At 34.5% G+C, this 15,880-nt stretch overlaps 3 protein-coding genes across 4 annotated transcripts; all 3 read right to left on the bottom strand.

The window, feature by feature from the left end:
• Nucleotides 1-4,338: 4,338 nt before the first annotated feature.
• LOC110902795 (F-box/LRR-repeat protein At1g67190) lies at nt 4,339-5,610 on the bottom strand. Its single transcript, XM_022149190.2, has one exon. The coding sequence runs from the start codon at nt 5,608-5,610 to the stop codon at nt 4,339-4,341; it is 1,272 nt and encodes a 423-aa protein (XP_022004882.1).
• Nucleotides 5,611-8,271: 2,661 nt separating this feature from the next.
• LOC110901031 lies at nt 8,272-10,332 on the bottom strand. Its single transcript, XM_022147886.1, has 3 exons — nt 9,781-10,332; nt 9,306-9,690; nt 8,272-8,351 (listed from the first exon to the last, which is right to left on the bottom strand). Exons 1-3 carry the CDS (start codon nt 10,330-10,332, stop codon nt 8,272-8,274), a joined length of 1,017 nt encoding a protein of 338 aa, XP_022003578.1.
• Nucleotides 10,333-12,378: 2,046 nt separating this feature from the next.
• Nucleotides 12,379-15,880, bottom strand: LOC110898115. Of its 2 annotated transcripts, none has more exons than XM_022144866.2 (5): nt 15,747-15,880; nt 15,471-15,525; nt 14,652-15,161; nt 14,422-14,550; nt 12,379-12,786 (listed from the first exon to the last, which is right to left on the bottom strand). In XM_022144866.2, the coding sequence occupies exons 1-5, from the start codon at nt 15,813-15,815 to the stop codon at nt 12,716-12,718; spliced, it is 834 nt and encodes a 277-aa protein (XP_022000558.1). In that variant the 5' UTR covers nt 15,816-15,880; the 3' UTR covers nt 12,379-12,715. The 2 variants fall into 2 exon arrangements, with proteins under 2 accessions (XP_022000558.1, XP_022000557.1); XM_022144865.2 differs by having other exon boundaries at nt 14,652-15,170.

A 15,880-nucleotide genomic window follows, 5' to 3' on the forward strand; every position in this document is an offset into this window, starting at 1 on the left:
TATAAAAAAAACTTTTTTTCAAAAAAAAAAAAAAATTTTTGTGTAGTGCACATGTGTAATAATACACATGTGTAGTACAGTACACATACATATGTGCAGTATTACACATGTGCACTACACAAAATTTTTTTTTTTTTTTGAAAATTTTTTTTATATTAAAAAACCTGCGAAATTTTGATTGCAAAAAAAAAAAATTTGTATGTTTTTTTGGCTTTTTTTAATTAGTTTTCGAGTTTTCACAATAACTAGTGGTTTTCATTTGAAACTTCCCCTATATATATATATATATATATGTATGTATATATATAATGCTATTTATAATCAATATTATTCCCTTACTTTTTTTTAATTATATAATTGGCATGTGTGTATAATATAATTAAAATAATAATTTTGTAAAAGACAATTTTATCCCATTAAATTCTTAAAATTTACTGCAAAAAACAATCTCGTTCTACTCAAATGTATTACAGTAATATAATAACATCAATTAAAAACACTAGCATATTTAAAGATGTACAATCAACTTACTTTAGTCATACAAATTTATCTTACATAATAATTTTTTTAGTTAGATTTCAATTCATATATGCCATTTCAACTTATCCTATTCGTACTTATGCTATTTAAAATCGGTATATATTATACTAGGTTAGAACCCCGTGTATTACACGGGTTGAATAAATGTAATTTTATATATTAAAGTTTATTACATGGGTAAAATAAATGTAATTTTATATATTAAATAATAAAAAAATTATATTTTTAAGAACTTCATGTATTGTACGGGTTGAGTAAATTTAATTTTATATATTGAGTAAATTACGATTTTGGCCCCTGTGGTTATATCACTTTTACTCTTTTAGCCCAAAAAAGAATCTTTTAACATATGAGCCCCCAACGTCTTTTTTTCTAACTCTTTTGGCTCCACAAAAAAATGTTGGGGGCCAAAAGGGTTAGAAAAAAAGACGTTAGGAGCTTAGATGTTAAAAAATTTCTTTTTGGGCTAAAAGGGTAAAAGTGATATAACCACGGGGGGCAAAATCGTAACTTACTCTTATATATTAAATAATGAAAAAAGTTACATTTTTAAGAACCTCGTGTATAATAAAACAATATATCTTTAAAAATCTTGTTTATTACATGGGTTGAATAAATGTAATTTTATATATTAAATAATAAAAATGTTATATCTTTAAGAACTTCATGTATTGTATGGGTTAAGTTAATTTAATTTATATATTGAGTAAATTAGGATTTTGGCCCCTGTGGTTATATCACTTTTACTCCTTTAGTCCAAAAAAGAATCTTTTAATATCTGAGCCCCTAACGTCTTTTTTTAAACCCTTTTGGCCCCTTAACATTAACCCCATCCATTTACTTTTAGGGCTAAAAGGATTAGAAAAACGACGTTGGGGGCCAAAAGGGTTAGAAAAAAAGACGTTAGGGTTCAGATGTTAAAAAATTTCTTTTTAGTCTAAAAGGGTAAAAGTGGTATAACCACATGGGTCAAAATCGTAATTTACTCTTATATATTAAATAATGAAAAATGTTACATTTTTAAGAACCTCGTGTATTGTATGGGTTGAGCACATGTAATTTTATATACCAATCACTAAAATGTTATATCTTTATAAACCTTGTGTATTTTTAAACCGTTGGACTAAACTGGAAAAATGGGTCAAACCACAGGAAATAAAATGACATTTAACTCTTTACATTATATTAATTTATATTTAGTATACGTCTTTTGTTAATTTCAAGATAAATAATTTTGAAATCTAATAAATATTTCAAAAGATTATATTATCTTTTATACGAATTGTTTAAATTTATATTAAATTTAATTTTATAATTATCTTTTAATTAATATTAATTATCTATAATTAAATAGGAGATAAAGGCGAGAAAACTAAAAAATAGATGGCTCCAATAAATGACATGTGTCCCCATATTAATTTCTTTTATTATATAGTATAGATTTCATTTTATTTAAATTTAGATGAATCTTAGCAAAAAAAAAAATTAAGAATATATATTTATTTATAAAAAAAATTGCTACTGAAATTTATATACTATTTATATGATTCAGTATAAATCATTAATTATATAAAGTATATATTGAAAAATATGCTCGTAAGGAAAAAAAAATCTAACCCCAAAAAGAAAAGATATTTAAAAGGTATAAAAAAGGTCGAAATCAATTTTACAAGTCACCACTAACAGCGACACATGCAACTAGTAATTTAAATATATTAGTTTTATTAGTTTATTCATTGAATAATATAACTCTTAAAAAATAATATCTATAAACACATTTGATTAGGTACACTTTTATAATTCAAATTAAAAAAAAAGTCCCTCATGTATATATAATTTATGAGGTTGCCCCAATACTCAATATTTTTGTCCATTTTAATATAAATATTGTTTTTTAGAATTATTAATGCTTAGGCCACACGGGCTCGTATGTGATACCATCACGGAACACTCCACCACGCCGTTATACACGGCCGCCGGTCATACTGGCAACGCGTGAATAAGAAAACGCGTTAAACACATCACGCGTTGAAGTTTGATCAAATGAATGTGTATTACTTGTACATTGGGTATTAATACTTGTACATTGGAATCCCATCACTAGTGATACCACCCCCCTACATTTCTATCACTAGTGATAGAATATTGGTTGTGCACATGGCATGACTTGATTGGATAGTGGGAGTAATAGATTCTATCACTAGTGAACCACCCCTAGTCCCCTTAGGGGAGAGGGAGTGGTTCACTAGTGATAGAATTCTATCACTCACAAGCACCAACCAAGTTCCGCCATGTCATCGACCATTTTTCCATCACTCACAACCTTTTTTAGTGGGGGTGGTCATCACTCATCACCACACCCAACAATTTCCCCCCAACCAACAATTCCACTCACAAAAATAAATCATCACGCGTTATACTCATCACGAAAATCGATTTCGTTGAACTCACCACGCGTTATACTTGTTGCCGGCGGTGGACATTAACGCGTTATACATGTCTCCCGTGATGAAATAACGTGCAAAAAAGGAACCACCCCGGGTCCCCTTAGCTTGGATTTAAAAATATCCTCATGAGAATTGCAAAACTGACTTTTAAACCTCATTATACCATTATGACACTATCTAAAATATGAGTTTTCTCACATGAGAGGAGGCGCTCTCGAACTGTTTGAGATCGATTCATTTAAAGTTCAAATCTAGCCGAGCTCTAATGAGCTTTGTTGAGCTAAACGAGCCGAGAACAAGCTTAGATGAACTCGAGCTCAACCCAAGCTTGTTTACACCCGGTCATTAGGTGTGTAGGATATTCCTCAAAGCTAAATTTAGTAAGATTTATGTGAAGTCCCTTACATTCTTACAAAAGCTAGACCGTATAAATTATACTTGTGGACCATAATAGTGTAAATGTTTAAAGTCAAAATTAATTCAGTTTAGTCAAAGACAGTAACTAGGGTAGTTTTTGTATCTGGGTAGTTTCTCATGTTTTTAGTAGAAGTAGTTATGACAGTTGTGTATACTTCAGTTAGTAGAACATTAGTAAGTTTGTATATTTGTTGTTGTATGTGAATAATATGTTGGTAATTTGTAAGGATAAGTTAGAAATTGCAACTACTAAAGAGTTATTATCAAATGTTCCATGAAAGGACCAATGGGTCATCCACAGCGATTGTTCAGCCTCAAGGGCAGGGTTTTGTCTTTGGTAGATTAGGGTTTGCAATTCAGAAAAGGGGTGGCGGCACAGCTTGTTGCCCGTCTACCTTCTGTTTTGATGTAACTTGGCAAGTATAAATCAATTATATATATGAAATTACTTAAAAAAAAAAAAACAAAGATTAGAAAAGTTATAAGCTCCAATGATATAAGGGTTAAATCAGTTGATACAATTTATAATGCATTGTTTTAATATACTGCACATTACTTAGCCTTTGATGCATATGACTTTGCACAATAAGGTGGAGATTGTTGACCATAATAGTGTTTAAAGTCAAAATTAGTTCAGAATAGTCAAAGCCGGTAGTTAGTGGTAGTTTTGGTTTTTTTGGCTTACTGTCTCATAATAACCATTATTTGGTTAGATGGTTTAGTAGTTAGTAGAATACCATTTAGATTACAAAATAAATCATAAACTAATTTCATACAATGATCAAAAGAAAAGCATATTTTAATAATTAAAAGCATAGAACAACAAAGTTACCTGCAAATTGATGCCAAAATATCATTGATCTAACCATTTGAATATAGTTTTGAGTCAAGATTGCCGCGTTAGCTCGACTCTTGAAAGAAATCTGCAAAATTTTTATTCATATACAAACTGAACATCGACATGAATGTATCGTCTCATAAGTCGAACAATCGACGAAGTAAAACTAGCCAACATATGACACTCTACATGTGTTTTAGACTCGGAAACAACACCATGAATCGTTATCTTTTTAAGATTCCGACATCTTTCTAGCAAACACCCGACCCAATCCGAAAAATGCTCATCAAGAACAGTCCATCCAAGATCCAAAACCGTCACATTCTTCATCAACGACGAACCTTGCAAACAATAATGAAGCACACCCTCTTTCAACTCATCTCTCAACTCATAACTCAATGCAAGATAGTTTAATTCAGGGAAACATAACGCGATCGACTCCAAGTCAACAAAGTCAACGTCGTCATCAAACACCACATTCCATAACCGAAGCCGTTTCAACTTGCAAGACTTTGATATTATCTGATAGAACTTAGACCATATGATGGTAAAATTGTTAACATCAATGGTTTCTAGATCATCCATAGGGTCAATAATGTCAAGATGTAGAATGCTAACATCATCCATCTTAAAATGCTTCAAAGTACCCTTTCCAATAAGCTCAAAAAGCTCTAGTGCACAATCTTTTAAATGTAGTTTCACAAGATTATCAGCTTCTAGAGTAAACTTGTCTAGACTTATAGCTTCAATATACACCTTCTTCAACGTTTGGCTCGTTAATTCGACTGTTACTTGCGCGTCAGTGATCGCTATCTCCGGACTTACAAGGCCCAAAGACTCAATGTTTGGACAGGCTGCAAGTAACAAGTTAAGATCCAACGACGAAATGCTAACGTAACTTAAAGAAAGTGACTTCAAGAAAGTGAATCTTTGATAATTCGGGTCAACCCCATTGATCGAATTATGCGCCAAAACAAGTAGTTCAAGCTTCTGTCGCGCGCAAATGTCAAGAATGTTGACATTTGGCGTTGTGCGAACGTTGTAAAACAAGCAGCGCAACGTCTCTCTAGTGTACATTAACCAAGCAATAACTGCAGAAGCCGAAAACTCGTCAACTCCATCCATTAATATGGACAAACCTTGTAACCCTGTGGTTTGGAACACGGTTTGCGTGATGAGTATCTCGAGCCTGCTCGTTGTTAGATCACGAAAGACGGGCCAGTCGTCTGAATTGAAAGAAAGCATATGAAGATGTTTTAAACACGCTTCCCGCCATTTCTTACATGTTGTTGAAGCGATTACTACGTCTCTAGCAGCCCGAAGATGGGATAGAATGTTGCCGATTACTTCAACTGGAAGACGATCCATTTAATCACACGAATCGGTTTCTATAATGTTACAAATTGGTTGATCTATATTGATGATTGATGATGAAATCATGATCACAACCCCATTGGTAAAAAACAATCAGATCTACGTAAAATTATGGATGTGGGTTAATGTAAATATGTAATGTATGGATACAAAGTTGTATGTACGTTTGAAAAATAGAGATAAAACTGGGGGAAAAGAGGTTACCGGAAAGAGATGAACATGCAAAGGTGGTCGAAATTGGTGGTGATTGGCTCAGATCGGTGGATGTCAAATGGAGCGATTGAGGTCCGTCTCTGTGTTTTTAAAAAATATAATAATTGTATATATCTTTTTTTTTAATTAACAATCGAACATGTGCTTGATATACTTTTTTTTAATCAAAGCATTTACAACGCTGGTTAAAGTCCAAAATACAGACCAAGACACACGATTTATAAAGATATATATTTATTTTATATGAATCCATAAAGGATCGCTTTGACAAGTAATTAAACCATCATTTCATTGTTTACAAAAACGATGTTATCACAAAGTGGCAAATGGTTTTAAACAAAATACAATTCCCATTTCCATATCTCGACGAAACATAACAAAAGTGGAAGTTAACAACCGTTCCGGAAGTGTTCAGTTCTTGACGTAAATTAAGTTTCATCCGGTGCTTAAACTTAGGTGTTACCTATCATAAGATTTCATTCAAACGACTAGTAATTAAGTTTTTTGAATGAAATCGTTGAGAACCAACAACAAAAACAACTTTGTTGAAACCGGGTGCCCCCGCGACACGCGGAGGAGCCAACTCTCCCCTTCGCATGGTGCGGGGAGGCTAAGTTGACCTTTTCGTTGATTGGCTCCCCTGTGGCACGCCGAGGAGCCTGGCTTCTCCCACGCGTGGTGCGAGGGACCAAAATCCAATAGGTTGCCAGCGATTTCTCTATTCTCACACATAACCATTTTTTCTAACTTTTCACCAATTATATGCCCAAGTTGGTCTAAAACCCAAATTATTTCACTTAGGACTTTTTCTTTTACGTCTTAACCCGAAATCCACTACCCGAACCAGGATTTCTTAAATTTTCAATTCATTGTTCGGTTTGGTGTTTTACCCAACCGTCCCATTAAAAGGGTTTAAGCATTCTAGCTTAAACCTCCTATATCCCTTAACAAGTTTTCCTCATTTTCTCCCAACCACAACCACAATCATGATTGGTTTCATTGAACAATAATATAGCATTCCAATACCATCTTTCAGTTTGGCGTTTTACCCAAACTGTCACACCATGATTTCCCAGTGGGCCTGGACTTAGGGTCTATGTGTGACAAATTGATATAGATATTCACATTAACCCAGCGGAAGTCTTGGGAATATAAAATAATTATTACAAAGTGCAATTGTCCAAAAGTTCAGAAATAATATGGAGACGAGAGTGTACTAAAAGATCCACATGCGCATTGAATAACAAATGATTACATAAAAGACTACTAGGCTTTTTTGCTTGGAGTCACAAATTCCTATAAGCAAATACCGGGCAGCTTCCAGCCTATTTCCGTACTTGTAAACCTGCGCTTAGTCTTTTGAAAATACGCCAGTTTTCATTGGTAAATACAATTAACCGACAAATTTTGAAAATATTTAAAGATCATTTTATATACTATTTGGTATATCAATTTTCATAAATAACATGGGACAAACTATATCTCATGTTACCAGTATTACATATTTGTCAATACATATGGGGCCCGGAACTAAACTTCGAGACATGATTAACCGACACACCACTTTAATCCCCATATTGGGTAAGAAAATATTTTATCATAGCATGAGCATCTATCAGGTGTATGCCTACACCCCGTGCTAAGGTCATGGCCACTTGCAATTAAATGAGCCGAGTATACCCAAGACACGGTCGCATTAACCCCCAGTGTTTAAGTATATCCGTGCACTCTCCTAGGGTTGTTGAGTGGTTTCGAGTGGGCCTTATAGTATCGGGCCAGGTCATGTGTGGGTGTGTAGCCCATTTGTTTGGAATCAGGAGATCCCGAGTCGAGACCAGGAAGCCTCGAGTCGGAACCGTGTGGTTTCGGTTCACATACTTATATACATAATTGCACTTATTTATTTATTTATCTGTATTACACATTATCACATAATCACAGAATTACACATATTACACAATAATTAACCACAGGCTTTCATTTAATAGTTTCATATAACTGTATCATACAATAAGGTTGTTCGGGAAAACTCGAAGTGTCACCCTGCTGCTAACAGACCACCACTTAACGGACCACCCTTGTTGGAGGAGGTTATGTGGCGTGGTTCGACGGGGTTTGGTCCGCTCGAGTAGACTAGTCTGGTGGTGGATTGGTGGGCCCCCTTAGGTGGGGTATAGGTTAAATAAAACAAAACCCTTTTCTTGATATTTTAAAAAATATAATTCTTATGTTTTTTTAATTAAAGAATTCTTATGTTTAAAAAACCTAAAAAAAATTATTGATAAAAATATATAAAACAAGTTACATAAAATTACATAAACCTCATTAAACTATTACACAAACCTAAATTATTAATATTACACTCAAACCTAATAATTTAAAACTAATACACAAACCAAATTAAACATACAATATTAATTCCTAATTAAATACATAAAAGCCCTAGTAATTATCCCAATCATCTAGATAATACTCTGGAGATGACACACCATGATCGCTATCACGACCGTCCGGCCTCTCGTCTGATGTTAATAAATAAAAAATAAAGAAGTTAAATTCTTTTATAATCAAATATTTAAACTTTAATAAATAATTAATATTTATATAATTTATAAATGAAATATATATTTTATTAATATAGAAGAATCACAATTATTATTTGTATGAATTATAATGGAAAGTACGTGATAATGTAGATGATGAGGTGGTGGTTTGGAATAGTGTATTGTTGGAAGAAAAAGTTGGGATTCGGAATGACTTAAATGAAGAGTTTTTCAGGCGACAACAGTTTCGCTATAAAGTTGTTGTCGGGGCTAACTGCCATTGCGGCAGTCCAAGTGGAACCGAGGATCCAATGTGTTTCGTCAGGCTGCATGGCCTCCCGTACCACTTGAAAACCAACATCATCAACAACCAATCAATGTGTCCACCGTCAAGCCTGTTCCTGATGGTAGTGTCGCCATATGTTTTTGCCCCGAAATTTCAGGATAAGAACCCTAAATGTGTTGATTGCTTTTGGGCTTCTATTTGCAGTAAACGTTAATTTCTAAAGGAAGAAACAAACTGACTTTTGTTGTCAAATAATAGATATTTATGACCCAATAATCAAATATATCTTCTTTATTGAAGAACAAATCCTTGATAATCACCAAATCCACGTCCAACTTACAACCATTTACCAAGCGCATCCGGAAATGCACTTTACAAGTTAAAAATAACAACGATTACACCGTGGGTGGGATTTACTTAGTAAAGAACTCGTTTCCTGGGCTTAAATAGGTACTTAGAACCATATGTTGAGCGAATTACATCTGCTAACACATGATATTGCAACACAACATATAGGAATGCGGGCACGACAGCACACCCACTAATCAAGATAGGTATCCATTTCATTTTCTTATGGTATAGTATGAAGAAGCTTACGCCAAAAGTTATCATCATGGCTGTTATAGAGAGGAAAAGAGTCGATATACCTACCATCAGCTTTGTTGGTAATGATTCAACAAAATCACGTTCAGCATAACGAGATGTGAGGATGGATAAGAAGGTGAGTATGGAAGTTGATGATAGGAACAAAGACATGGCATCTGCCACTACAAAGGCAACGAATATTGGTTTTCGATAAAATATAGGAATACCATAGGTTTGATCATATCCACCTCGAATTGTAAAAGCAGCTACAAATACTATCGTGGCAATAAGTGCCGCAACAACCATACATTGACTCGCGGTTTCTTTCATCCACATCTGACCTTCTGTAATAAGTTTACTGTGTTCCTTTGTGAATAATTCATGCGGTGTTAAACCATCTTTGTTCCTTAGTTCCATAAAATAAGGGGGAACCATATTCCTTACTTCCTACAACACAAACAAACTAGAAAAGTTATATCATATTATCTGGTATAGAACACTTTTATCATTGGGAAACTAGGAGAAAAATATGTGTACCTTGAACCATAATAATTCTCTCTGCATCTGCAAAGCAGGTCCGGACACATCCGCAAGTCGCTCTTGCATGCACATCTTTCCTGCCAAGTGCAACATATTGTTTTGATTTACATCTCTAAGCGGAGTTACCAAATCCATCACTGATCCTATCTCGTACAATAGATTGTAGATACCCTCATGACGACGTTGGACAGCAATATGAAATATTGTTTGGTTATCATCATTTACCTTCAATATGAGATCAGGATATTGACGGATGAGCTCAACTAAAAATTTAGTATTGCCCATTTCTGCAGCACTAAATAGTACTCTACAAGTGTATGGTTTTTCTTCTAAATGTGATATAGTGCGCATGTTGGTAATGTGTTTACAGATGAGATCGTTTAGTTCACTTTCTTGATCCTCCTTCAACTGATCTTGCTTAATTATGTTCTTAAATTCATCCTGGATGCTTGCAATATGTTCAGAAATCCTCTCATGCATATCCCTAGATTCATCTCTTTGCCTACGGATCTTGATTTCAGAATCTATGTTTACAAGATGTTTAGACATTATGTTTCGTAATTGCTGAGCTTTATCACGCTTAATCACCCTTGGGGGCAAGAGGTTTCTACTTTGTAATTCTAGTTTGCATGTTGGAATTCGTTTGATTTTGCAGTGGATAAACACGGGTCAGACATATCAGATATCAATATGGAAGTGATATTGAAACACCGATAAGAACAGGAATATGAATGAACGATTGAATGTGAATGATGATAAGCAAACGAATGGACAAAGATTATGGCGGGATAATCTGTCTTGGTAACCATAAAAGTTACCGGTTATTACATATATATATGTGTAACTATGGCGGTTGATTTTGGCGCAATAACTGTCATTAGGCAGTTTGAAATCACCCGCACAAGATCCGACCCACCTCTTGTTACAAAATCATCCGAATACTACTAACAGTTCACTACATAACATACATATATCATGAACATAATAAAGTTTAATATTCATAGTTAACATCCTCCCTTAAACTTGATTATGGTTTCATCTTCATCATCACGCTCCTGTTGGCTTTGTCTACCGCTTTACGTGCTTCATTAAAATTGAAACGACGGCGTTTCTTGTGCAGACGCCAAGATCCTTCCCAGCTGTTCCCAGCATACAAAGCGTAATGCTCTGTCGTCCCTTATTCCAGCATCGGATCATCAGCACTTTTGCAGTTTCTTACTTGTTCATTTCCTGCCGTGGGGTTTTCTTGTTGTTCCACCATCTCTTTATCTTGCACCTTTTGTTGTACAGATTTGAACTTATAATAATACACAAGAACGTCTAAATACATAGCATAGATGACTCTAACAAAATCACCATCTTGATATTCGAAACCGGGATCTTTCGCTATAGCCGGCCACAAGTTGTCAACTGTGACTTCTTGATAACCTCCATCCTTTTCAACCATGACGTAAAGGCTGAGTAAATCTATTCTTCTTCCATCATCTAATACCGGTGGTATGGATCTTGAGGTTATTCCTAGTTTTTCTTTCAGAAACCAACTTACCATGATTTCGAACTTCATTTCAAGATCATGTTTGTATTTGAATACAAAGTCACGATCATCAATCATATCTAATAGGGCTTTACAGTCAGAAAATTCCTTGAATTCTAGTTCCCTTATGATCATTCGACTCCAATCAAATTCATCTTCATTCGAAACATTTAAGGTTTCGAAGTATGAATTCAAATAGTCATTCTTATATTTTTCATTCACATCATTCAAATTCTGGATTTTTTGTATTTCCCTCTTCCCTAATTCTTCTTCTTTTGATAAACCAGACATCTCATTTATGGTATTAACAACGGGTGTCGAAAACATTGGGTAAATCCTACAAGTGTCACCATTTTTCTTGACGGTGAAACCTTGTAACGATAACTGTTTCATACTTAGAACATTTCTGTCCAATTCAGGGGTATAAAAAACGCTTTGTATCTTCAGTTTTTCGTTGTTAGACTTAACTTCAACACACCCTATTCCCCGGATGAACAGAAAATCATTTTCACCAGTTTTCGTGTCAACACCAACCAAATGCTTAATTCGTTTAAAAACATTTATATTACCGGCGTAGTGATGAGAGAACGAGTTATTGACATACCAGATGTCATCCCACTGACCGCCTTCTGTGCCAGTCACTATCATTTCACTCCGATCTCCTGCATCCATCCTGTGTGTTTGGATTCCGACATTAACCGCTTGGTTAATCAGTTGTGTTGCTTCATCATGCTCTTTTGATTTACATGAATAAATTTGATGCCCTGGCCGGTGGCAATAGAAACACAATTTTACCCTTCGTTTGTTCTTCGCCCCTTCATGTTGTTCGTCATAACAGTGTTGACATGGTAGTGTCGTGGAAGAGATTCTAATTTCTGCGGGATTTCTGAACGTGGCTCTGATACCACTTTGTTGGAATTCGTTTGATTTTGCAGCGGATAAACACGGGTCAGACATATCAGATATCAATATGGAAGTGATATTGAAACACCGATAAGAACAGGAATATGAATGAACGATTGAATGTGAATGATGATAAGCAAACGAATGGACAAAGATTATGGCGGGATAATCTGTCTTGGTAACCATAAAAGTTACCGGTTATTACATATATATATGTGTAACTATGGCGGTTGATTTTGGCGGCAATAACTGTCATTAGGCAGTTTGAAATCACCCGCACAAGATCCGACCCACCTCTTGTTACAAAATCATCCGAATACTACTAACAGTTCACTACATAACATACATATATCATGAACATAATAAAGTTTAATATTCATAGTTAACATTGCAAAGATGTTCAGAAACTAAATCTTGTAGTGGCAGAACGTCAGAGATATTTATCGAATCAATCGGATTTGAAAGGATATAAGCAATTTTTAGCTTAGAGTATTGCTAAATGATATGTTTCCAAATTCTTTTCAGGAGTTGCAATGCTTCACTTTCGTTTTCATAAGCTCCCACAACTGAAAGAAACAACTAGATAAGGTCAAATTTATAGAAGAAATATATTGTGAGAAGAAAAAAAATAAGTTTAGATCAATAAGTTTATTTAATATTTATATTTAACTAGTGATATATTACCCCGCGCGTTGCGGCGCGGTGTTAAACTTTGTGAGGCTTCGTTTCGACGACATGTACACCGGTATTTACCCAATGAAAAAAATAACGTCAAACGACAAATTCAAAATTTTATAAAATAGCATATTTTAAAGGTTGTAAGAGAAAAACGAAAAAAACTAATAAAAAATTAAACCTTGAAGCAAAGTCGGCGACTTCTAAGAGCATTCACATCCATGGCATCAAATTATGTGTGTGGTGTTTTTAAAATATAAAGAGTATAAAAAGTGGTTGTGTTTTTAAAATATAAAGAGTATAAAATGTGTTAAGTATGGATCAATTGCTATGTCAAGGATATGAAGTAAAATTGATTGGGGATGAATGCCCATATCACCAAGATGCTTAGGGGTGATGGGAGTGAAGAGTCTAATGAGAATCATGATGGGAATGAAGGAGATAATGACTTTGAAAAGGATAATGAAGATGAATACTTTGAAAGGGAAAAAGATTACTTGAATGACTACTTTGAATATCTTGACTTATGAGAATCATGTTGAGATTTGAGAATCATGATAAGGGTATCGATGAAGAAACCAAGGATAAGAAATTCACAGGACTGAACTTTGACCAAAAGGAAGTCGGTCAAATTTGGCAATACTTTGAGAACAAGAACAAAGGTAAGTCTTATACCAATGCAAACCTGGATAGTTGTGAGACTTTACTCAATATCTTGCAAGAGCACAAACTATTCATGGAACATATGATTGCTCTAAGAACTGATTTTGTTGTCGTAGTAAAATGGTTTGTTGAATAATTTCTCGAGTTAAAAGTGAAAGATTTCCCACCAAGGATCGAAACAGTGAGAAAGTTGATTTTTGGATTTGTACTTTGTTGTTCAAGAAAAGTGTGGATTCAAAAAGGTCTCATAAGATGAAGCTTGGACACTAGTTGCAATAACTTAGAGTTTAACTATTGACAAGGGAAGTGTTAGAAATATAATTGTGTTTATCCTAATTATCATAAGTTAGATTATTAATTATGTTATTATATATTTTATCCTAAGTCTAGTTACTTGTTACCCAGGGCATTGCCTTGCTCTCCAAGGCATCCAACACTATAAATAGACTTGTACATATTTGTAACTAAATGGAATTTGTGTTTGCAAAACTTTTCTCTCTAATCTTTCTGTTCCAAACCTGTGTGTGAAACATGTAAACACCGATTCCATCAGGAAGCGATGTGAGTATCAAAGATTGGATAACAAGATTTAACACAATGAACTTGATAGTACTGATAGGGTTCATAACCATTGAATGAGTTCTATGGTCGGTTATATCCAGATCAATACAATGGACGTGTCTTCAAACGACACACATACGTATGCATACAGTACCGCCATCAGGGCCACCCAACGAATTAGTTTTTAGGTTTATTTTATCGACCACCTATCACCTTATATTATTTTTCTATATGTAAAATCTGAAAGTAAAAAAGACATGGATACTTGTTGATCATAACAGACTATGAGAGAGTTTAATTACCTGAATTAAAGTATCTTTTGATGACATTTGATTTTGTATCCGCAAACGCATCTGGCTTTCGTGCCAAATTTTCAAGTACACCCCCACTTCCAAGAGACGGATCCCTCTCCACCATATCCAGGGCGATATCTGAAAAAGTTTGACAGTGAAGTTAAGCAAAACATAAAGCATAAAGATTTTGTTTTCTTGATTTAATCGTTTTTGTGTAATTTACAAAAGAAAAGGCTTACCGAACATATCAGCCTCCACACATTTCTCAAGAAGCGAACCTTTATTCTCATCATTCCAATATTCATGTTGCAACCCTTTTGATCCATCATACAGATACTTCACCACTTGATAATTTCCAAACAAGGCAGCTACATATAGTGGCATCAGTTGCGCTGTAGAACCAGGGATTGTCCTCGACCTCTTGTTCTTTTCCACGATAATCCTAACTATTTCAATGTTTCCAGCCGCAGCTGCTAAATAGAGGGCGGTGTTGAAATCCTTATTGTCAAGTATCAAGTCTTCCCCCCTCATCTTAACCACCAAATTTTTCACAAACTTCTCTTCCTGTTTGCTGCTTCTTTTTACGGAGGCTGCTACATGAAGCGCAGTTTCTCCGTTTTCAGTGATACTACACCTTTCCAATCCCATGGAAGGGTGCTTTTGAAAAATGGCATTTAGAGCTTTCCAGTCACATCTTATCGATGCCTCATATAAAGGGACACAGATGTTGAAGTAATGCTCTCTAGATCCTTCATCGTCTAAATAGTTAATAAGTAGCTAAGCATCAATTCTAATAGATATAATGCCCCCTTTGATTTGGTTTGACACATTAAAATGTAGCACAATGTAAAGTAAATTTGGCCTAGCGAAATCAAAACTAGCATATTACAGCATCTATTAGTATATTAATGAAATGAAGCACACCGTAATTTTAGTTTTGGGAAATTTCTGCCAAATAACAGAATGTACTTAAGTGCAAAATGTCCTACATTTTATAGTTTCAAAAGCTTCTCATGTAGGACTTACCTTTTTGATCGATACCATTAAGCAAAATTTACCTGCAGTTAGATCATAAGTCGGTAGATTACGTTCCCGTAGCATTCTCTTTATCTCCTGCACAGCAATAAAAAAAGGGATTGTTTTTCGTCTCTAGTTTTTTTTTTTTTTTTAAATGAATGGTTTTATGTTTCGTCACTAGTTTTTAAAAAAAAATGAATGGTACGTTTTATGATATTAGTCTAATCTTCTTCAATCACCTTAAAGTTCGCCTAGCATTTTACGTTACTTTGTTAATAAAATTCAAGTGCATGACATGAAGTTCGAGAAAGAGGTACCTCTTCTCTTTTATCATAAAACGATATTAAATCTTGAAAGTTGATCGCCCGTCGGGTAGTGTTGGACATGTTGAAAACAGTGAGGTCGAGAAAGAGGATTCCGGTGCTCCGGGAGAGGTTTTCAAGGTAATTAG

This window comes from Helianthus annuus, chromosome 13 (assembly GCF_002127325.2).
Source record: "Helianthus annuus cultivar XRQ/B chromosome 13, HanXRQr2.0-SUNRISE, whole genome shotgun sequence".
NCBI lineage: Eukaryota > Viridiplantae > Streptophyta > Magnoliopsida > Asterales > Asteraceae > Helianthus > Helianthus annuus.

Excerpts from the sequence above, each read along its gene's own strand:
- LOC110902795 (XM_022149190.2), bottom strand. The coding sequence starts at position 5,610 with ATGGATCGTCTTCCAGTTGAAGTAATCGGCAACATTCTATCCCATCTT.
- LOC110901031 (XM_022147886.1), bottom strand. The coding sequence starts at position 10,332 with ATGTCTAAACATCTTGTAAACATAGATTCTGAAATCAAGATCCGTAGG. Across the intron at positions 9,691-9,780 it reads GAGAATTATTATGGTTCAAG|GAAGTAAGGAATATGGTTCC; the intron begins GTACACATATTT and ends TTTGTGTTGTAG. Across the intron at positions 8,352-9,305 it reads ACCAACAAAGCTGATGGTAG|ACGAGAGGCCGGACGGTCGT; the intron begins GTATATCGACTC and ends TATTAACATCAG.
- LOC110898115 (XM_022144865.2), bottom strand. The coding sequence starts at position 15,815 with ATGTCCAACACTACCCGACGGGCGATCAACTTTCAAGATTTAATATCG. Across the intron at positions 14,551-14,651 it reads TGTGGAGGCTGATATGTTCG|ATATCGCCCTGGATATGGTG; the intron begins GTAAGCCTTTTC and ends AAACTTTTTCAG. Across the intron at positions 12,787-14,421 it reads CAAAAGATACTTTAATTCAG|TTGTGGGAGCTTATGAAAAC; the intron begins GTAATTAAACTC and ends TGTTTCTTTCAG.